The sequence below is a fragment of the Varroa destructor genome, unplaced genomic scaffold (assembly GCF_002443255.2).
Source record: "Varroa destructor unplaced genomic scaffold, Vdes_3.0 BEIS01000001.1, whole genome shotgun sequence".
In the NCBI taxonomy this organism is placed as follows: Eukaryota; Metazoa; Arthropoda; class Arachnida; order Mesostigmata; family Varroidae; genus Varroa; species Varroa destructor.
Window position 1 is genome coordinate 39,674,552 of NW_019211454.1, and position 23,866 is coordinate 39,698,417.

General features: G+C 37.3%; 3 protein-coding genes and 1 long non-coding RNA gene across 10 annotated transcripts; 2 read left to right on the forward strand and 2 right to left on the reverse strand.

Annotated features, from left to right (window-relative positions):
- Positions 1-1,974: 1,974 nt before the first annotated feature.
- On the reverse strand, positions 1,975-6,829 carry LOC111255308 (uncharacterized). Of its 4 annotated transcripts, none has more exons than XM_086986024.1 (11): positions 6,673-6,829; positions 6,124-6,228; positions 5,792-5,961; positions 5,360-5,601; positions 5,121-5,157; positions 4,437-4,626; positions 3,989-4,178; positions 3,597-3,836; positions 3,082-3,276; positions 2,761-2,836; positions 1,975-2,506 (listed from the first exon to the last, which is right to left on the reverse strand). In XM_086986024.1, exons 2-11 carry the CDS (start codon positions 6,210-6,212, stop codon positions 2,364-2,366), a joined length of 1,572 nt encoding a protein of 523 aa, XP_086842150.1. In that variant the 5' UTR covers positions 6,213-6,228; positions 6,673-6,829; the 3' UTR covers positions 1,975-2,363. The 4 variants fall into 4 exon arrangements, with proteins under 4 accessions (XP_086842150.1, XP_086842148.1, XP_022672869.1 ...); XM_086986022.1 differs by having other exon boundaries at positions 4,938-5,157; positions 6,673-6,828; XM_022817134.2 differs by having other exon boundaries at positions 4,938-5,157; positions 6,136-6,228; positions 6,673-6,827.
- A 263-nt stretch (positions 6,830-7,092) lies between these two features.
- On the forward strand, positions 7,093-12,515 carry LOC111255299 (uncharacterized). 2 transcript variants are annotated; one of them, XM_022817110.2, is made up of 2 exons: positions 7,093-8,807; positions 9,715-12,515. In XM_022817110.2, the coding sequence occupies exons 1-2, from the start codon at positions 7,636-7,638 to the stop codon at positions 10,937-10,939; spliced, it is 2,397 nt and encodes a 798-aa protein (XP_022672845.1). In that variant the 5' UTR covers positions 7,093-7,635; the 3' UTR covers positions 10,940-12,515. The 2 variants fall into 2 exon arrangements, with proteins under 2 accessions (XP_022672845.1, XP_022672856.1); XM_022817121.2 differs by having other exon boundaries at positions 9,742-12,515.
- A 2,346-nt stretch (positions 12,516-14,861) lies between these two features.
- Positions 14,862-20,729, reverse strand: LOC111245868 (non-structural maintenance of chromosomes element 3 homolog). 3 transcript variants are annotated; one of them, XM_086986061.1, is made up of 5 exons: positions 20,578-20,729; positions 18,509-18,647; positions 17,357-17,643; positions 16,802-16,906; positions 14,862-16,524 (listed from the first exon to the last, which is right to left on the reverse strand). In XM_086986061.1, the coding sequence occupies exons 1-5, from the start codon at positions 20,727-20,729 to the stop codon at positions 16,302-16,304; spliced, it is 906 nt and encodes a 301-aa protein (XP_086842187.1). In that variant the 3' UTR covers positions 14,862-16,301. The 3 variants fall into 3 exon arrangements, 2 of the variants coding, with proteins under 2 accessions (XP_086842187.1, XP_022650520.1); XM_022794785.2 differs by lacking the exon at positions 20,578-20,729 and adding an exon at positions 19,091-19,281; XR_015325743.1 differs by having other exon boundaries at positions 16,383-16,524; positions 17,241-17,643.
- LOC111245875 (uncharacterized) lies at positions 19,419-22,390 on the forward strand. Its single transcript, XR_002671512.2, has 4 exons — positions 19,419-20,086; positions 20,537-20,735; positions 21,121-21,339; positions 21,877-22,390. It is a non-coding gene; the product is annotated as an uncharacterized LOC111245875 (long non-coding RNA).
- Positions 22,391-23,866: the final 1,476 nt, after the last annotated feature.

Sequence of the window (23,866 nt, forward strand, 5' to 3'; positions counted from 1 at the left end):
TCAAAGAGAACTTATTCTCATAAGTCAAGAAGTAAAAACTATCAAAAATAAAGATACACATGTATTAAAAACTAATTTCTGACAATACTTTCTGGCGTTAAATCTACTTGCCCTACTACTAAATTGCCCAAACTATTTAAATGAATACTTCAGAAACAAGCGTAAGGTTACGTCATCAAAATGATGCAAAAAGCCCCTGAGGACGAAAATCAGTTTCTCTTGACTTTTTTCAGTGAAGTAGCAGCAATAAAAAAATATTCTCTGTTAAAAAGCTATCAAAGGAGCGACTGCTGGCTTGCCTAACGATCCAGATGCTTCATTGTGTGTAAAACTAAACCAGTGTCCGCATTTAGTGTTTTATGTAGTAAAGGAGACATCGTGCCGCCATTATTTTCGCAGAATGGTCTATTCGTAAACAGATAAACTTGTGTGGCTATTTTTTATATAAACCTATAAACAATACTGTATATATATTCTGTGTGTAAAACTGTATAGTTGAAGAAAATGAAACCGTAGCACCGCTTTGTTGAGTAATAGCAAACCATGCGTCGCCAGCGGGATAACGCACCAGCTTATACAAACAAATTCGCACAGAATCCATTGGCTAAGCAACAGAACATAAGAAAAGCATATAACGCTTATGGCCGTTTAACATCCCAGATTTAAATCTCCTGGGTCATTATGTGACGCGTGATTGAGCTGGAGTACAAGAAATCTCAATTTGAACAAGTTGGCTAGCTCATATCATTATTAAAAGGCGCTCAAAAAGAAGCATTCAAGTGATATGACATGGGTTTGTAAATGGTTTAGGCTTGGATTAGAGTCGTGAACAAAACGAATGGCATGTACATTGAAAACATACATCCGTCGAAAATGAGCCTATCGACATTCGCAAAGATGTATCTGATTATCTATCTCTATTAAAATATAGGTGACATTATTATGGTACCAGTGGAAAAATAAAAAAAAAAATACAAAACGGTTCGTGTGACAATATTCAGGTGAAAGTGAACAGGCATGTGGATGTTCCATAGATATATCATATAGACATACTTTGATTTTCGGCTAATCTTTATCTAAATTAATTTTGATCTCTTGCTTATCACCATGACCTCGCTAGAATATTCGAGGTTATGTGAGCTTAAAGATGCGTATGATAAATCACCGAATTCACTGATAACTTTGTTATGATGGTCGTTCAAAACTTTATAGATGCTCTAACTACAGAATGTGTTATCTATCACGAATGCCTAAGGCATGTCTTTATTGATTCAATAGGTTCCTCCACCTACTATTATTTCATCGAAAGCTTTCTTTAACTACTGTCCATCAAAAATGTTTTTGGCATGTTAGTATGTTGTTTCAAACATGTTGTGTGACTGACTGCTTTTTATGCGTATATGCACTCAACACAGATGCATGCGTTCATGAACAAAGGGAAGGCACATCTTTGCATGATAGTTCCTCCAATAAAGGCATCAACACCCTAACGAATATTTACAGTTATGCGAAGCTATGATCAAATATTACTAGGACTAATTCTATTGGCCAAAACTAGACAAAGAAAATCATTCAGTTAAAGAACCAGCGCGGTTGTATAGTACAGAAGATAATATGGAATGCATGAAATCTAGAGTATCTATTAATACAGCTGACATAATGAGCTAATTTTAAATTGCTCTATTAAAAAATTGATACATTCATACAGTGTTGTCATTTTCTCCACCATTAAGTGAATATTGCATTTATACCGATTGATTTTAAAACAGATTTTTTAAATTTTTTGACATACTTAAAAATTCAGTTTTAAAAAAGGCCCACTTCTGAAGCTATGAAGACAGCTTCTGGCCTCTGCATCTAGTTTGTGGTAGTGCCCCCATATCTAGTATTACTAGTAATATTACACTAATCGACAACTGTTTTAATACATTGGGAAAGTCTCGAAGCGGATCGAATAAGTAACAATAGATGAAGTTTAAATTTTATAAGTAAAGTAATTTTATTTCAACACGAGACATAACTCTATGAAAAACCCTTGCAATAGCAAATAATGCCTTTTTCGAACTCAACTTCAACTATACGTATCCTTTATTGCTATTTTCAGTCTTGAATAACCTTTAATGCATATACAACAAACAACATTTACATTTAACGTGTATACTGGTTTATATACAATTTACGAAATAACTATATACAAGAAACAATGATCCAACGGATATGTTTTAATGTACTCATGTTTAATAAATTCATACAGCTTAGTAGAAAACATTTTTTTACAGATTTATATTAAGCAGTCATCAAGGACTTCAACAGTCCTACTGTAAGATATTGGTGATTTATGGAGAAAAGAACGTGTTCTTCCTCTATACGCTGGAGAGTACTGATAGAAGTTTCTGTCGTTTCCGATATTTGCTGTTTGAAATAACATTATTCCAGGCATCCTTATTATTGTCCTCAAAATAATTGAGTCCCCAGTGAAGAAAAATGAACTTGCCGATTCGATCGCCTGCATATATAATTGAAAATAATGGCAAAATACATTTAAGCTAGAAGTCGGTTTAAGCAAATAAATACTGTAAAATTATACTTCACAGACGAACACTTCAGTGATACAGATTGTTGAATTACTATAGAACGACCGTCTAAGACGTCCAAATGAAAAATGTTATGTCTTTTTTAAGTAATATACTTTTCTTCAACAATCTTAAAACTTATTACGGAACTCACGTCAATCACTAAAACTAACAAATTATAACTCACCCAGTAGTGTCTTTTTGTGTTTTATCAACTCCGCGGCGATCACCCTGATTGTTTTTACTTGACAGTTGATCATCACCTAATAACAAAGGGATATTATGCTATTACAGAAGATGTTTAATAATAAATCCGACCAAATATCTACAGTTTTAAAAGTCACCTTACAAAAATTTGAAAAATAAATTAATTTCGTAAATCCAAGCCTTACGCTGGAACACACAGCTAAGCAAGAAACAATTTCGGGCTATTAGTATTTTGTGTGAATTGATCGGACTAATCAGACCGCAGAATGATCGAAGCAGAAAGTAAGTACCAGTTGCTTACCGCATCTAGGAGTCGGCTGCCAAACTTATCAACCGCTAATTCTACAGATTTTTCAACGAGTCTGGAAAGCATCTTAAGTTTAACTTTTTCACCAATTGTTTCGCTTGCCACTACAGCTTCGAGCAAATGAACGTGTGAACTACAAGCTAAATTAAATAGTTCCTGGGCAGACAAATCGTCCAGTGCTCTCAAAACCTGTAAAGACACACATGGTATTCTCGTCATTTCGCTTACGCGGCTTGTAAAATAAACTGTTTTGATTTCACCTATATGTGTTATGAAAAAAATACAACTTATGTGAAAACCTATAATATAAGCATAATATGCCGTACTTCCCGTTCGTCTACTTTGTTGCCACTCATATTCACTAAAAAATTTACTACATTTAAATGCGTTTTGTTATTTTATGAGAAATCTTTTCAATAATTACTCTAACGCTTTTCCCTACTAAAAAACTCGTAAGGGTGAGGCCTTAAAGAAGATCAAATAATCAGTTGGTTCTAACGACGTTATACCTTTTGCTGAGCTTTGAAATTGCAAATGACCTTGAACATGGGTCCCAAGCTGAGATTTCTGATAAGAAATATAAAGTTTTGCTCGGATCCGCCTTCTCTTTCTGTCATTGCAGCAAAAAGCTTATCCGAATAGTCACTCTGTTTTATGTCGAACCGTGCACATGCTTTTGCCACTGAACCGTTCTTCGTCAGCAGCTCGAAGGTCCATTTATTTGCCAGCTTATCGTATATCTCTACAAACTAACAAATGAGATGTTTTATAATAACCGCTTTAAAACACTAAAACAAGCTCTACGTAAATGCAGTATATACTGAGTTGGAGCTTTTGATTTTTTAATTGTAATTTATTTATTCTTCAAGGACAACTTCCGTTTAAATTAGCTATTACCTACCTCATCTTTATCTTCAAGTGCTTCAAACATTCCACTGATAATGCCTGGATTGGTCTGCGAGATTTTGTCAACGAATTGTAGAACTTTAGTAATGCATTTTTTTGACAGGCCAAACTTTCCTGCGTGTCGAAGGACCGAGGCTACAACGATAAATGAATCCGCATTCGTCAGCATACGTTCGGCATCATTCCTAATCTCAGAGTTAGGAAATTAATTAATTGATTAAGGATCGCGCTTTATTCCTTAAGGCGTAATTCAGTAATGCGTACTAAGGATTAGGTTGCTTTAAAAAGGCCATAGTGAACACAGTAAAATAAATGCACACCATGCATGCATTTTTTTGCATAAATATATATCTAATATATCTAACAAAAATATATCTAATAAATAAATAATAAGTAAAACATAAATATATCTAATAAAGGCTTAACTGCGATGAAAAAGTTACCCGAATATGTGTTTGACGAATTTTTTAATGACTTTCTTGATCTCAAGAGCTGCCGCGAGAGTTACTGAAAGGGAAATAACGAATCGCGCTTTGTGGTGGCATATCAGGGTTTCCAGTTCAGCCTCAGTTGTTAGAAACGTAAAGTAACGGTCCCGAAGATCAGTAATCTGGTCGGACATAACCGTCGTTTCTGAAGAAAGATATATAATAAATATATATATATATATATATATATATATAAAGATATATATATGTAATGACTAATTCCAGATACTGACTGTGGACATGCAAAATATACCAAAAACAACTCGTTTAGTCTATTAGACATAATAACATTATGATATGATACAGTACTACATTAATATTTCAATTTCCAGAGCTGCAAGCGGAAAAAGACAAAAAAAATTATTTAAAACAAAAAAAGTTTGACCCATTTTGATAAACACAACGATGAAATGAATACTTCAGTATTATATTATCAAACGAAAAGTGAAGAACCACCTTTTTCAACTTCTCCGTGTAGATCTTTAAGAAATTTTTTCCCACATAGCGCACATAGTATTCGTTGAGTGAATATTGTCTCCTCGTAGAAGTAACGTTCGATATTATCGACAATGAACAATCCAAGACAATGAAGCCATGTACAAAAGATTGTCTTATAGTCTACTGAAGGATTATCGTTACCTTCATTTTCCTCGTCGCTTTCGTACGTCGATACAAACTGAAATGTTACATTTAGGGAATAATTAATAAATAACACATCTTTAGACGATGTGATAACCATATTTGTATAAACACGGCTATCTTAATATTCTAAAGGTAAGCGTTCGGTAATGTTTCTTTGATCATGCATGGTAGTGGTCGACTATATCATTGTCCAAATTGGCAGCTGTTTTGTTATTCACCAAGTCCTTTCAATTTACCTTTTCAGGTGAGCGGAAATAGTCGAGAACGGAATCCATCAGAGCTTCAAAAATCTTAATAGTCTTGTGCTGAGGAGGAGTTTTTTCGATGTTGAAAGCACGCATAAAACGTGCAATCACGGCTAATTCGCGACTCCGAGTCAAAAATTCTGCCACGTTGGAGTTAAGATGATATGACTCACTTTTCGCTAGAAGAGCTTCTTTGGCAAGCGTTTGTTTGAGAACGTTTGCTATCATAATATCTAAAGCAAGTATAAACAACAAATTACTGCAGGAATGTATTTATTTAATTTAATTACATATATTGAATAACTAAATGTGTGGACTATTAAATGGTTCCTGTTAAAGATGCTATAGCACTTCTCCAAATAATGGGGGACGAGAATCACCCATGCCAATACTACCCTGCAATATTTTTTTATGCTTACTAACCTTCTTCATCTTTATTCATTTTCTGAGTTTTCCAGTGTGCTTTCATCTGTGAAAGAAAGTTTTTCACTTCAATCAGATCGGGATGGACATGTTCATGATCTTCTTTAAAACGCTTTAAGTCATTTTGCCCATGACTCTCACAATTGCCAAATGACCGCTTCGAGCTTCGCCTAAAAGTTAAGTAATGCTAACTCTTAAGTAATATAAAAAAAACGGGTAAGTAGTAACATACACAGGTATAAATCAATAGCAGGGGTGAATTTCCCCTCTCACGAAAACATATAGAGGGTATGAATTATCAAATGGCTCAACTTAAAATGCTTAGTATGTACCCAATATTATACCTGTCTTCATAGAACATAACGTTTTGAGATGTCCCTCGACGAAAGCGTTTGCTACCTTGGCTTCCTCGGCGCTGCATATTTAATAACGACAGCCTGCAAAATCATAATGTAAAATTAAAGTAATGCGCTTATGAAGCTCAATGTCAATCAATTATAGAAATAAGAGAGAGCAATAATGATGTCCTATTCATCGTCAAAAAATAAGCGCAATACAGACCAACTTAAGGATATTCTCAAAAAGGTGAGGGTGTTTTAGCTAAAAGTTCAGGGTATTTTCTATTTAATTATTTAGCCACCAAAATAGGAAAACAGAATTTCATAAGGCGTACTAACATAAAACGAACTACTCTCTACTTCACCGTATTGTACATTGCTAATGAACCCTTTCAAATTATAAAAATGCAAATACATTCACGTGGTAATTAGTTTCGATTTCTTTTTCAAATTCAATAGTCACAAAAAGGTCACTTGTCACCAATATCTATCTGCTACGCGTTAAATTTATATATATATATATAGCTGTAAAAATATACATACACTTATTATGTTGACTGCGCCTACTTAAGGTTACTTCTCTAATGAAATAGTTAAAACACAGTTTCCACGATGATTACTGCACGCGATAGCCGTCACATGTCCTAATATTATTGTTTAGTGAGGTGAGCGACACACGGGCGCCACGCCAAACATCTACTTTGCTCAAATATTTGGCAGAGTCTAGTTAGGACTTTTTCACGCGCTTCTTTGGCTGATTCTGATAATTCAATTGAAACACTAGAAATTGTGTACTTAGAAGTGCAATTAGGATAATCAAAACTGCTTGCGCATCAGGAACATATGAAGCGAGGAGACGTTTATAAAAATAAATTGCCAAAAACAAAGAATCTCCGTATATTTGAAAATACGCGGGCTTTATTAAGTGTTCGTCTGTTTCGATAACTTTCATCACTGTGCGTGTCACTTTGAACTTGAACTCAAAAGTAAACCAAAAAGCTTTTCTTTTTTGTCTGTCTTGTAGTATTTGTTGCCCTGTATCCAGTGAAGTTTCCATATTGCGTCGTGAAAACTTTACCAATGCCGTTGCGGCCAAAGAAGAGAAAGAAGCCCCTAACCGATACGCATATTGGGGGATGATTCTAGCAAACATGGACAATTGAGCAGACGCTAAAGTCTGAGCTAGAGTCTTGTGATGATCGTGGTGGTGCGCCGATAGAGGCTTAATGTCACTCTCAGTTCTTAATACACAACGAGAGCACCGCTGGAGAATCAAAACAAAAGCGTGGAACCCGGAGATATAGTAATATGTTGGTGTGGTAGTAATAGCTCCGATGTCATTTTTGTCGCTTATTAACGTCGGCCAGAACAACGACGCGTTCTCAGATCAGGAAGCAACAAAGTGCCAAAGAACGCTACAGCGAAGTGGTGGTTGATTTCGTGTGTTTCGTGTCATATGCCCAGCGGGAAGGTGTGGGCGAGCTGCTATTAGGTGGGGACGCTGGAATGGAATCGACCCTATGCGTTGACGATGAACTCAAGGAGGACGAGTACGACGCGCTGAATGATGAGACATTCGGCGGGGCCGAGGCTGACGACGCTTGGGAAGAGAATCATAACGTTCTCGCCGCCCAACTCGAGGAAACGATCAAACGCCATCACAACGCCCAACATATCGAGGACATCGTTACCACGTCAATTCTGCAGTTGGGACTCGATGACGAGGCTGCTACCAATGGTCATGGCCACTTACCTTCGGCCGGTCACACAACCTTTAACAGTACTAATAGTGGTACCAATGCGGCCAGCATCCTAGGCGTTGGCAACAACAGCGGCGTAATCAGTGGAGATTATCTGGGAGGAAGTTCGCAGCGATCTCCGAGCGGTGACGCATGTCCACCTGGATTCAATGGATTCTTCAGCCGACCTACGGCACTCGGTACCGGCGGCTCGGTATTGGCCGGTGGCCTCATACCAACCGGACCGCCGCATCCGGCCCCCATGAGCGGTCCTCCAGTTCCTGTCGGTGGACAATTAGGGCACTCTCAGCCGCCGGCGGGCGTCGTCGTGCCGCGACCTCCAACGGCAGTATCACCATTCGGATCAGGATCGCCGTTTCCATCGATAATTGGCTGTCCCGCAGTCAGCGCCGAACAACTTGAACAGCAAATGTTGCAAGCTTCGCGAGCCCCTCAGAGTCAGGGACGGCGAATGAAGACGCTTGGGGAGTTAGAGAAAGAGATGGTACAAGAAAGTCGGAGAGCTATTCTCGCCCGGCAACAGCAGCAGCAACAATCGCAGCAACCGCCGCAACAGCAACAATTATCACAAGTCCCCCCCCAGGGACAACAACAAGAGCTTCAACGTCCCCCGTCGGTCAGCCAGTATCGAATTTTGAGACCGCAACAACAACAGGCACCATTTCCCACCGGTCCCCTACAGATGATACCGCCACCAGGTCAGTCTCTTCATGCCCATGCTCCCTCAGCTGCTGGCGTCACAATGGGTCATCCTCAACGTCCGCACCATTCCAACCAGTCGAATCAGATTGGTGACCTGGATTATAATAAGAAATCGCAGTCACAACTACAAGCTCCGCAGCTCCATCCATTATCATCGGCGCAACCACAGCATCAGCAGCAACCAGCTTCCCATTTGGAGCAACATCGAAACTACCGGTATGATAAATACTACTGCTACCGTAAATCGAAGTCTTCCCATCCCATTATAATCGAATATCTGTTTTGAAAGAAAAACACTAGTGTTTGTGTTAGCATCAGCAGCTTTCACATATGGTTTTTACGTGAAGCTTTTGAAGGGCATAAATTTCTAAAAGCGCTGTTTACGTAAATATAAGTTCCTATCGAGAGTGGTAAATTTTTCTCAGCGATTTTCTGAATATGCACTGAGGTGCTGGTTTTTATTTCGTTTTATTGATAGATAACGATAATTGGTCGATGATTATATTATATACAAGTGTAGCTAGCTGAGCGATGGATACGTTGTGCCAGAAGTTGAATAATGAGAGAAGCATGACTCGGCCTAACCACCTGTTGTAATTGTTGAAAAACGGCTTCGGTCAACACATTATCTTGTTGTACTTTTATCGTTTGTAAAACGTTAGTTGAGGGCAAGCCGCAGCATTCAGGTTTTTCCGCAGCTACCGACTCGTGCCTGTTGCGCCAGTTATGCCGCTCGAGCAGTGTGGTTGCGACAAGGAAATGTAAAAATTTATTCATAAGAATTAAAAGCTTATTTCCAATATTATAATAATCAACTAAATGTAAGGTGTAATACCTCCTAGGATGAGTCCTACCAACCCCCAGAAGAACGAACCAACAGGCAGGTAGAGACATTTATAGCTGGTTCGACGAATTCAGTGCACTGTTATAAATTTCTCTTCATACTAGTTTAAAAATATAATTTTTAGATAAAACTATAGGCAAAAATTTTTGTTTCTTTCCCGTATGTTGGGATAATTTTGCTAAGAAATTGATTATAACAACATGGCCTGCAAACTTAAAGTATATATATGATTCCTCTCCCTGTAAACTGTAAAGCCAATTTCGACTTAACCTGCATTAGCTTGTTACTCTTCGTCTTCTTTTACAGAGTTCACGACCATTACGGCTTTCCTGATCCTGCAGTTCCGCGACCCCCACCCTGGGAGATGAATCATAATCTTCATCATAACAAATGGTCAGCCCAGCCGCCAATATACCCACCACCTGCGCACTTCCAGAGGCCCGCATTCCATCAGCCAAACGTCCCACTTAAATTCATGAATTTTAGGGAATCGTATCGAGTTAGCTTGCGGCGTCATGACGATGGTCGATTGCCAGACTGGAACTTGACAGGTGGAGGCGGCGGCCAACGACGTTACAATACGCGAGATGTAGAGACATTCGGATTTGACGCTGTTCACGAATACCAACAGGAGCAGGATGCTAACAAAGCGACAAGAAGTACACGCAGCGATGATCCCTACGCTGGTCTAATGACCGAAAAGGAAAAAGAATTTGTCATTCGCGTTCAGATGATGTCTCTCAACATGCAAGCACCCCACGAGCAGGACTATTACTATCTCGAGTATATGAAACGGCGCAGTCAGGGTAAAGCTGTCTGCCGAAACAAGTTGCTGACCCAGCGTTACGAGCGTACACCGGACCGACCTCATGAGCCTCAGCAGTTCGAAAACTCGCTTGGTAAACTACACACGGTAACGGCGCACGCGCCTAAAAAAATCCTCGACATGGCAGGGTCACGCAAGCTGGACGATGGCGACGGCCGTACGGTGCCTGCCAACACGGATCTATTGTTGTTCCGCAAATTGCTTATGGACACCGAGAAGTCGTTTAGCCTGTTGCTAAAACTCGAAGATCCTGAGGTGCTAACCTCGCACGAGGAGAAGCTAATTGCGGCACAAGACCTCGTCAAACGACTCGGTCCCTCGCCGGATAATGTCCTGTCACTGCGCAAGGGTCGGGTGCTAGTGTTACGTAGTTTAGCAGCGTTGTGGCGACTGGGCGGCTATCGTGAGCAGTGTCTTCAGATGCTGTGCTCGATCATTGAGAATCTCGAGCTAATTCTGTTAAAGCAGAAACCCTTGGGAGACTCGGTGTTCGTTGACAAGTTCGACATCATTGAAGACATCTTGCGCGGATGTGTCCCCGATGAGATTGCTCGCCTACAAAAATGCATAACAAAGCATAGTACAGCCGGCGATGAAGTCGGAGAATGGGTACTCCGTGGAAAGTTCGGCAGCATGTTAACTGGAAAGCTAGCCGAGTATAATGTGCAAGTGGCTTGATAAATAGTTCGTTAAAGTCTATGAAAAAAAAATTCATGTATCTCTGCATCTATATGCATGCGAACATGCCAATCTCTAAACCATATGGTGTTCGACTTCATGAGAAATAGGTTGTTTGATCGTTACCCATCTTCTCTATTTCTGTCTTCTCCAAAAAATGAGGACAATTCAAATCGGTTTGTAGCTATTTCTTTAACCCGTAAGAGTTGTGTGTTTTCCTTCAATTATAGCCTCGAAAACTCGTTTGAACAGTCGGACCTCTGAAAATAATGATTATGATTACTGAAATATGATGTTATATGAAAATGAGCGATGAAGAACGGTGAAGGCAGAGAAATGGGTGAGCGAGAAAGCTAACGAAAAGTAAAGAACGTATGCAAGGTGCACAAGGCTAGCTGAGCTAAATAAACAACAGAAAAAACAAGGAAAACTAATGTTAAGCCGAAGTCAGCTGAAGGTAGAAGACACATCGAATTTTTACAAAGGAAGTGTCAGAGTTCCCTTATTACGTAACATGTGCCCACTGTCTCAGCAACATTTTCGCAACACATAAACACGTACACTCAAGCATCCGACAGGCAAGTTAACCATATATATGGCCAACTATAGTGTATTGCTTCCAGTTTGACCAGTCGTCGGTATTAGATACGAAAAATTCATTATAAAATATTAAAATAGAAAGTGAGAGAAAAGCGAAGACTGTGGACGGTGCGCGTTGCCCAACATTTGCTCGAAAGGCTGAGCGACACCGCCCAAAGAGAAGACAATTTCTGTTAATTAGTATAATAACAGCAAAACGTATTCACTAGATTAGAACAATTCTATTACGTTTACTATTAATATTACTATTAATATCAGCATTGCAATTGTGTAGTTATCCTTTAAACTGGTCTAAACTAGTATAACGGAAAAGAAACGATAGAAAGAGATGTAACAATCGGTTATTTCTAGAGATGACCGTGGTCGATACTAGATAACATATAAACATATAGACATTATATTGTCAATGTATAAACACATTTGCTGCTGCTAATACGAATAATGGCCTAAAGGGCGAGGTCTCGGCCATAATAGTAACTAATTATATCAGATAACATTAAGAAAACACGTCCTTTTGCGAACGTAGAAAGCCTACGCAAAATGTTAAGCGATCAATTGTGCGCTTTCACCTAATGATTATTTTTATTATAGACATACTGCTAAAAATGACGATTCATTGCGCGATATAATACTGCTACTATTGTTACTCATCAAGAGAATACGGAATAATAATAGTAGTAAGATGAAGTGGACGGAAGCAACAACGTACGACATACGATATACATCGAGTCGCACATGTGAATAACGGAAAACCGAAAAAGTTACAACACAATCGAGGAAAGTAAAGCTAAAGCATGATGGATAAATAAACGTAAGAAATGGTAGAAGTAATAATAAATGTTTGTAAATAACAGACAGAAAGAACGAAAGAAATGAAGTCGATTAATTCAACACTGCAACCCGGTTGCACTATTCTTTTTCTATTTAAAAGTTAATAATAAGAAAAAGAGACATCCTATGTTTTTCTTAATCATAATTTACCCGTGTGTATTTCTTGTTTGTGTTTGTTTTTTTTCGTTGTTAAACTTAATAGGTGGTAGAATAGTGTAAACGTGTTTTTACTGCCACCATTATCATGCCGATTACATTAGGTATATATATATATTTAATAAAGTATTATAGTAATTCCTATATTATAATTAGCTTACTGACAAACTTAGTCACTGACTGCATAAAAAGAAATGCACAGTCAAGTGAAAACTGAAGAATGATAAACGATGCAAACAGTAATAATGATTATATCGGATGATGATTACGCTGGTCATAAAAGAGGGATATCGACTGCTTGAACGTATGTATTTGTAGTCGATGTAAGAATATGCCATGAGAGTATTGGACAATTATATTAATGGTATAAAAAGAAAGCAGTAAATAAAGGCAAAAATTCCAATGATGAAAAGCTAAATGCGCACCTTTAAACGAGTCGATGATAATGATGCTATCAATAATAAGAGTATTAGAACTAATTGGTAACCTAATTTTCAGTCAGTACAAAATCTTATATATGATGGACATATATGAATGTATGTAAATTTTGGTATAACAAGTCTTGTACTAGTGAGTTTAAGCTAAAAGTTGTTAGAGTAATCACGAGTAATGCGATCCTGCCATGTCTAGACTCGTTGACGTTTCGCTCATATAAATTACACACAATCCGCTTCGCTTTATACCGTAAGCTGTTTAAAAGTGTGTCTACGAACGAAAAGGCTTAGATTATCAAATATCAGATCTAATAATTTTTTGCGTCGAAAGCTTCATGATATTTCATTAAATACAGTGTCTTTCAACGGTTTTGCTACCGTTTATACAGTATTTTACTGGTCTTAAAATAGTTTTGCCTTTGTAAAAGAGGTACAGCTATAATACGCCGTCAACACTAGTTTATGCGCCTTGTGACATAACCACATCTAAGAAATCTTTCTCGTCAAGATAGAAATATGCGTGAATCGGCGATTAGATTTCGCACCGATATCTGCATCAACAATCAAGATTTTGTCCCTGGAGAAGAATTGAAGAGATTATATAGCTTATACTTAAGAGGAAAGCAAGAAAATGTTTTCGCTTTTGTGTCTTTAAAAACAATCTGTTTGACTTGTATGATAGCTTAAAGCGTAATCGGTCTCTCTTCGGTGAATGCTTGTCCAGCGCGGTTGCATTGAATACTAATTGGTATTCGCTAATATTCATTTGCCTCCGATGTGATGATAGTAGTGTCTTGTTTTAGAATGAATTAGCCGGGTTTTGTCAGAATTTGAATCGAGCCCCATATATAAGTATATGTGACCGAAGCATCTGCAAAACAGCTTTGACGATTTTTCTATTTTCTTGCGGATAGGATTGGTTCTATGTGAAAGACTATAGTAAACAACACAAATACTACAGTGTTCCTCATACATTTCAATGTACACCAAGAGAAAATCACTTTTTCAAGCAAAAACCTTCGCAGCGGTTAAAATTTGTAAATTATCTGAACGTAGAAGATGAACACCTTACTGACCTCTTCACGATAGGTATCGAGTTATCTTTCTCATTTCCGTCTATGGGCTAAATATGACGTTTTCTCAAAGGAGTCGTTGAAGATTTCTAAACACTCGATGCTTTTATATCGCCAACGTGCTTGGCTTCTTGGGGAGTCTAATACGTATATGGAATTTTGGAAATTAGGATTTGCTTTACCATGAGACCGCAGAATAAGTGGAGGGAGACAGCTCGCTAACTGTATTCCAATAACTTAATTGTACATTAATGAACGCTAGAGATTTACACTGGAGAGAGGGATACCTGCAACAGGACTCCAAGGTGACCAACATGAATTTGGAATATATTTTTAAGTTTTTTTCCGTTATCTTGCTACGATTGAACTGCGAAACAATATGGTTAAACCGCTAAAGAAGACAATGCGAAAACACAGCAAGATAACTAAGTGAGTAAAAGAACAGAGTCAATGCACTGAAATAGACAGAAAAACATCCGTGAAAAATCTACTGAGGCAAGATAGAGGACCACAAGATAGTACCAGGGATAGAGGAACATGGTGATAGAGCAGCTTTTACGGTTTTTGAGTTAAGACTCGACAGGTACGAACTCACTTTGTCTGATTAGGAAAAGTTATAGGGTATAAGGTTGAATAGCGCACGGTATGTGTGTGTAGTACAAATCGTGTGTACGAAAGAGGTAAATATTGTTCATTATGGCGCTGTACACTATTACGCAGTCCCTAATGTCATACATGTATGAATATGGTCAAGCGTCAAAATGATTATTTAATAATAGGATAAAGCTAACCTTATCGTGTAGAACTAATGTAAGAACGACGTTGTAGTTTAAAGATGCAGACTACATTTTATTCACAAAAGATTATTATAAAAAAATTTTGTGTTACACAAATACTTATTTATTTCATTCGCAGCATTTCTAAAAAATGAAAGTTTTATAACAGTCAATATAAGTATCCCAGATAGCACACTGTAAAAAAGGATTTACAGGATTAATATGGCTGACACTATAATAGATTCAATGCTTTAAAAGGGGCTGTTAGTGTGTGGATTTCTTCTGGTTAGGTAAGTACTGTACTATAAAAATGATAAATCTATATCACATATTACTGTGAGATTTATACACCCAGTGAAGGCTCCATGGGTATATGAAAATCATAAATCCTATGCGCCACCAATTGCATTAGTGCCAGACTGAACTTCTGCGACTTTTGCGTGTTATTCACAGAGTGTTACTCATATGGAGTCAGCTTCCTATGTTCTGACGCTACTGAGAACGTATTCAATCATAAATGATCATGTTTCAACCACTCATTTACATAATATCTGTAATGTTTTATCGTATAGCTGGCTTCACCCCGAAACAATCAGTTATAATTGGAGCATGAGCATCGACCGTAGATGATGAACATGTTATGATGGAAAGTCCTTGTACTTTCCATCATAACATGTTTCACGTACATTGCACGATCGGTGCAGTGTACGCGAAGCATATAAATAAATGTATAAATAAATGAAACGAGTTTATAATATAATGTGTGGAACTTTGGGTGAATAGAAGTCGCGGTAGTGACGGGAAAATAAGAAACACAGCCATTGCTATAGATTCTGAAGTAAAACCTGCTTCCCATCGCAGCAATAGAACTACTGAACATGTCATATACATAATGAAAAAGAAATGACCGGGTTTGGGTTTTACTCTGTGCATATGTCCAATACCTTAAACCTACCGCTAACGGTAAATAGAAACGTTTAGTTTTTTTAGAAGTTTACACATTATCACATTGTCACTGACCTACTCCACGCCATAAGAAGTTTAGGTTTATTTATAAAAAAAAAAAAAGTAGAACCTATAGTTTTTACCGGGCGCGGCTGATAGGTATATCAGTGTCAGTAAATTTAGTGTTAAGCTTGCTGTCACAGCGATTCAAGCCAGTGTTAGCGTACCTTACACAACATATAGTATGAGCATGGTAAAACACTTCTGAATTAACGTACTGTGTCAACTTTTTCGTCCAGCAACTATTGCAAAAGACTAGCAACTTTACTACAAATACGTATTGGAGAATAGCCATAGAACAATAGCTTTTCTAAATGCAAACACCGGGTCTATTCGTTCCAAACGTTCCTTTCCCATTAAATATTATACAATTGTATAAACAAATGTACAAAAAGCTCTCCTGTTTTCACAGCCTCGATCGTTATTATTAGTGAACAACAATTAGAGTATCTTGGTCGTTATCAGAACTATTTTTGCCTTTTAATGTTTAGCTTCCTGATCTAGTTACTGAGGTTCGCATTCTGGAATTGTCTACGAAATCTCTTGTTTGGTTCTTCTGATCAGATATCCGCTTACTTTGCTTCTCTTTTTCGGAGATTCGCTTGTAAGCCATGGTGAAATCTCTGGGAGATTTCCCATCACTGTAGACATCGGCTACAAACTTCAAGATTTCCATCGGCTTGAATTCGTATTGAGCTCGGTAGCCCCATCTAATAAGAAAAAAAGCAATGAAAAACAACTGCTATGAACGCTATTATTAGACTTACTATCAAACGAGATCCTGCCGTAAAAATGGATGCAGTTGCTCTTAGTCTACAAGAAAAAGTGAGTTAATTGCGTACTTCATTTTCTCATCATGTTGCCATTATTCCTACCTTTCCCGTTTTTTTTTGGCATCGCCTTTTGCTTTTCATTCGAATTTCCAGTTCTAGGCATGAAGGATATTACATTGTTTATGCATGACGCAATACAAACTAGAATACTTACGAGAATTCTCCGGGACCGTCTTTTTTCTTCACGTGTTCGAGGTAATGTTGTTTTACAAAAGTGACTTTTATCAGCTTTTCGATGTCACCAAATACAGGGTGCTTTCTGTAAATAATCATTCACGCATGTTATACTTGTTCGGCATACCTATTATGAAACTCTATTATCCTGATGCCTGAACCCTCTTGCGCGGAACATCACTATTCGAAAATAGTGCAAAAAATGGAAAAAAAAAAGATGAGTATTAGTGAAGAAGAGAACATCTTCAAAGACGACGACGAATATCAATTTCTGTCGCGAGTAAACTTCAAACGCCTTTTCAATGTACAAAATCGACGATTTTCTTGGGGCCGAAATAATAATACGGACCTTTGCTTAAAATTGTAAAGTAATAAGATTACGTATTTCGGCTTTCAAATACGCCATTTCCTTGACGAACCTCTATTAACACAGGTCCTATCAAATGAATCTATTGTCGAAGTTCGCAAAACGAACTGAATCCATGGAAATAGAAGATAGTGTATGCGAGCATCACAATGGAGGCAGCAACCATACTTGTCATCGTGCTCGATGTTGATTTCTCGAAGGAAGTTCCATAGATCGGTCTCGGCGAGCGTCTCGCCAATATTCATCAGAATAAGACTTAATATAATACATATTAAGCCCCTCACATGCTCGCATTGTTCGTCCTGGGATAGGTGCTCTTCCAGGCCAGTCAAGTCTAGCGAGTTCACGACGATGTAAAGACGCTTTCCAGGCACTTCGCGAATTTGATAACCAATGGTGTCTTCCAACAATCTGCTAGCATTGTCGACGGCTTCCCGCAATAGACGGGCGTTCCCCTGAAACAATTGGAAAAGTACTGAACGCTTTGCAACACCCTTGAATGCTTAACATCTCGAATGGAAGGAAAACTTGTCAGTGTAGATTGTAGTGGTAGAATGCCACATCGGCCTCTTCAAATCTCAGTATTTGTATGTAAATTTTAATTTAATTAAATTAACACATTTATTATACAACGATACAACAATTACTCATACTATATAAATTTCATAGTTGGTGTCAGTCAACTTACAGTAAAACTGCTCCACCCTTAATTCACTGTTCTTGTTATATATATATATATATATATATATATATATATATATATATCATTCTACCATAACTTCACAAATCTCACATGCTATCCACCAGAAGTCTAATAATAATCAAGAATCTTTCATATTATTAACCGTAAAGCAATTTTATCGACTTTGTATAGGATATACGAAAAAGAGTATAGCATTGTAATAATACACATCAACATTTTTTCTTACTTCCAGAAAAAAACAGCATTCATGTAGTACAATCCATCTTTAAAACAACCATATATCCATGTAAGCTTGGTACCCAAATATTGTCTGTTACCTGACCGATACATTCTGATGATTTCGAAGGAATTCTAAGAGTGCAAGGTCAAATGAAAAAATCTATTTAGAAACACTAAATTATCAATTCCACTGTTACCAAACAGATGATACTCAGATTTCGACTATGTATATGACTACCTGAAACAAGCAAAACGGTTTTTCTTTATGTACCATTCTGTGGTCGCTGTGTGTATACTGGTTCATTAAAATCACCGCATCACACCAAAAAGCTTAGTTTTTACTTCCGTGTCTTGTTATTTGCATTACATTCGTGGTCCTCCCACAAGTTTCTAATTACCTGAAGTATCTTTTCTACAATGTCAGCTCGCTTCACTCCAAATTGCGTCCTTTCCTGGATCAGTACATAATGCGCTAGATTAGACGCAATTGCCTCCATATCGATGGGAACGTCCTGTGAGTATGCTTGAGACATTTTCCTTATGATAACAGTACAGTTAGTATTTGAAATTCTAAAGTATCTGCTCGTTACCATTGCGTATCTTTGATTGAAGATTTAATATAATAGACGTTTTAATATGTGTTAGCCCAGTCAGCTAATATTAACAACAGAGCAACAGTGATGCAACAACCCAATAGTTGGAGCACCAAGCGTACAACTGATATACATCGCTACTTTGTACTACTACTTTAGAAATGCCGATACAATTGTAATATTGTTCAGAGCCAGAAATCGGAAAACAGAGCGAAGCAAATATTTTATAGTTATGAAGCTATATAGAAGTCTCTTATGATTTTGATTACATTTTTTTAATATTTACAATAAAGTATTAAAATATTCGTCTCAATGTTGGCGATGCTTGTCTAATGCAAACACTCGAGGTAAACATCGAAAAAACTAGCAACTAAAAAAGAAGCTTACCTTCTATACAATGCTGACTTAAGCTACACTGAATTAAAACGAAAACATGGGCATAATAATTAGCAATTTAGGTAGGGTTCTGCAACAATATGTAGGTTGCATAAGGTGTATCGAGATAATAGCGATTTTAACGAAGCATTCTATCGAACAACGGCAGAGTTGAATGAAGAATAGCACAATCACTGGGGGAGCATTACACGAGTTCACTTCGTTCTCCCTTTTCATGTAAGCCCCAGAAAATTGTATGGTTATAGGTATTTGCCGCGCTAGTTTACTATTGCTTGACCCCGGTGGTGAGCGTCTGCTTTCGAGCTCCTTTTGTTTTGAGTCTTCCTGTGAAAATAGCAGACGGAACATTCCCGTAGCAGAAAATAAGTTTTTGTTACGTTCTCAAATGATGTAAAGCGAAATCGAAGTGAAAGCGCTAGTAAAAGCCAGTAGTGATGAATTAAACGAAGCATAAATATAAATTTGGAACTTTCCAAGCATTTGCAAATGACGATACGCAGTTATTCTAATTGAACTGAAAATCGCACCGTATAGCGATAGCATGATAAAATCCAACTGGCTGCAGTTTAGTTAAAGCAAGCAAATCTAGCCTTTTGCTGTATGTCTAGACACTGTTCAACGCAGACATGCAGAGAAATACCATAACACAAATAAAAACCGCTCTAAGGTGTAATCATGCTAAATCATTCTTTCGGGCGACTACGTTTGGCCCTCGTTTTCACAAATCAAGATGTAATTGAGCAGGGTGATGAATAAGAGAAGCGTGTCAAAGGGACGACTTCCTTAAATCTCCACTTAGTTGCCGAACATTTTTATTTAAGTATTTAACTAAATAGTTATGTGGATTGACAGATGTATAATACAACATGTATTGTCATAATTACCAATCTCAGTGCTATCTATTAAAATATAACTTCAAGTAATTCAAAAGTATCTCACAGGAGACACGAAGATTATATAACTGTTAACGGAATAATCAAAAAGATTGTGAGTAAAGCCGTATGTTTTCCGCCACATACCGATTTGTAAGGTATTATACAAATATAGCAAGCAAATTTCATATAAAAATCTTTATCCAAGACTATATCCCAAGCATGTCACCGTTCTGCTTACATTATTGCGAAATTAACGGTTGTGTTTTGGTGATTTTACCGATAAGTACATCTATATATATATATATATATTTATTTATAGATGTGTATGTAGATATATTTATCGGTTTTTGTCGATCGAATTGTAAGTTTAGTTAGTATAGGGATAAATCCATATTTTGGTAGTTGCGACCTGATAAAAGCAATGAGTTGTACTTTAAAGTATAAGTTCATCTCACTTATTTTTGCTTTTACAAGTAAGGTATCATAAAAACACACATACTAATTTTGTCATGTGCTCAATCATTTGCTTGGCTGTGGTAAATGTTGCGGGAACTATCATTAGGTAAATTTGCGTACCAGATGAAAGAGTTCCAGTTTGCTTACCGATATACGTATGCTGATGTCGACGGCTGTGTGCCGTGAAGCCAGCGAATAAAGCCATGACCGAACGCTACTGTGCCAGTAACTGCGAATCTGCGAAAGCCATCGAAGGTGCTCGTGAAGTAACGTTCAAATGTGAACACAGCTGATAGCATTTACACGTAAGTTTATAGCTGTTCTTTTGTGGTAAACAGATTATTTAGGTTTCCGAAAAATCCCGAAATTTGTAATTAAATCGCTGTCAATGTATAAAGGTGTAAAACTTTAATTTTTAAGACGTTAAATGCACGGTTTTATTTCGTCACTTATTGGAACATCTGTAACTGCTCGTAGGGGTATGATTTTCTTGAACGAGTTAGTATAGCTGACATGTTTTTTTAACGATACTCTAGGCCTTAATGCTTATATTATTTGGTGCTTTATATCCATATATATATATATAGGAGGTCATATTAGGATCGATTATTTGCAAGCCTGATCCACTGAATTTTATTTGGTATAGATGCTTTATCTATATTGTTTATTTTATGTATTTATGTATTTTAGGTGTAGGTATAAGCTGAGGCCGTTCTTCGCTGCAAAGTCTGACAAATCTACAATGGCTTTGTTTAAAACGCGGCTTATCATCTACGCAATTGCGTTGGTAAACATGCTAGAATTTGTTCGCACGTGTGGTGCAGGCCCGATTCATAGTCTCTATCGCAGTTTCCGCCTGCATGTCGGGCTGGACCATTATGAGAGACCAGCTTCATTTCCCAATTTTATGTAAGTTAAGAAGCCACGACCTACAATCCTAATATGGATATAAGAACCCAATAACGTAAAAAGCTCGAATACTATGAAAGGAAAACTAATTCAATTTCACCGTTCTTATTTCGGCTACACCAAGACTCTATATTTGTCAATGTAAATCATGTTGTTAGATCAAGGAGGATGCGCTCACGTTTTAAATTTTTATGATGTAATTCAGCGTATTATTTAAAATTGGCATCAATAGAACACTAACTTAAAAACCGGTTACAAATTTTTACGGAAAAATATTGATTGTGAAAGTCTATTTTTGCATGCGTATACAGTACTACTATATCATATAAACGGCTCACTAGCAAGAGGCTTGACTGGTGTTCATTACCTCTGTATCTAGTCGATAACTAATTAGACGTCTAACAAGTTTAGAGTCGCTTAGTTCATGGAAACTAAGTTCAGCGAAGTAGGTTGTAAAAAACGTGAACAAAACACTTCATTTTACCTATTTAATGCAGGATGTTTTTTTTTACATATCCGCGTGTTCCGCATTTTCAGGCACATTCGAGATAGCTACGAGCCTACTAAATATAACAGAAAGTGGTATTACCGCCATGGAAATCAAATGCTTACTATTAAATGTAAGGTCTAATGTCATAGGAAGATAGCATTAACAAGTTATCTGGGCATAACACTTATTTTTGGTGCACCAGGCTACAAGGTTGTTTGAAGTTTGAATACTGAAGAATCCATTTTTAAATTAGTATTGTAGTATTAGGAAACCAGTACTATAAAGTTTCATGGACTATTACTACATAATAACCGTGTACATCCCGGGAAATAATAACTAACGACAAACCGATGCTTGTATAACTTGAATATGTGCGACTTACCGAGCTTGCTAAATCTGACGTTACAGTTACTAGTACAAACAGCTGACACAAACGTAGAAGACAGAAAAAAACACGACTCAAGCAATTAGCTACAATTACACCCATGCTTTCGAAAATTTCACATGAAAGCTAGATAAATCGTCGTTAATAAAATCTATGTGAAACATAATCGGAAGAAATGTGAGTGTTCATTAATTATGTAACTCAAGATGTTTCGATCAAAACTCTAGTTGCTTAACAATCTTAACGAAAGTATTGAAGGTTACGTAATGGAGAATCTGTAGACCGAAGCAAGTCAAATTATATGTAGTACTACATCTCGACATTAGCCAAATATAAACGGGCTGAATATATATATATTCAAATCTTCGATAACGGAGGCTACTATCGTTCACATGCTTACCTTGTAATTCGTATGAGGCTGCCTTTATGCCCAGTTAACACAAAATGTAGCTACTTGACCTATACCTCACATTCATTATGATAGATTACTAGTTTGGCAGTAAGTGGTCTTTTTACATACAATTCACAAAGAACACAACTGACTCTCGTGTAACTGCTAAAAAATTTAGCATTAACATGTATTTCTAAATTTCAAAAAAAAAAAAGAACAGTTGCAAAGGTTGTACAACCTGTAAAGTCTGCCTTAATGCTAATCAAACTTCACCGTCCAGAATAGTCTAAAAAGGCGTAAAACCTGCATTGGTTGTAAAATTACACTTTGATTCCGGATTTCTTTAAACAACTAAGTACTGTCTCTATCATGAAAAAATCTAATAAATGATGACAAAGTTTATTTATAATTCTACTTTATTGATCAAAAAATGAAAAGGATTTAACGGTAGCAGATCTATAATTACCTGAAATGAGAAAACTAGAACAAACAGGTTAGCAGATGCCCCCCTTGCCCCATAGGACCCATATTTTAATTTCCGGCCGATTCTTCTTCCGTTTGGCGTTAGGAGCACAAATGAAGTTGTTAGGATGTTAATATCAATGAACCAAAAGCGGAACGCCAGCTAAATTTATACGCTAGTCTAGATAGTAAAACTAAGCGCATTATTTGTGCACAGAAGGTTTATAGGACACTAAACTAAGTAATAAATAAATCATACCTGGTCATTTCTGCAATCCATTCGTTGTTCTATAAGCGCGTGGAGCTAGTCCTAATATAGCATGCACAATACTAAATGTCACTGACCTAGATGGAAAGATTTGTTAGTCGTTTACCGTAAGAAAACTTCTATAACCATTAGTCGTACCTGCTAAATAATGATTATAATAGATCCTAATTCCTAGCTTTCACTTTCAGCAGTGCCGTAGTGTTTCTAAGGGTTTTTTAGCCTGACCTGTTAATTCCGCGCACTGGCACAAAGCTCGGGAAACGTGCACACTAGCACAGTCCGCGCAAACTATCCTTCTCGTCGTTTGAAGTGCACACACACAACATACTCAACTTAAAACCTCAAAGAGTTCACGTATCAGCATCGACAACAACTCCACAAAACAAATCTATAGACAAAGGCCAGCAGAAGACAATAAGAAGAAGGTACTAGAGAATTGACGATGCGCCGAATCTTCTCGATATCACACAGTTGTCATCAATCACTTGACCAAACAGAGAGAAAGATAAATGCATGGCCCAACTTGGCATG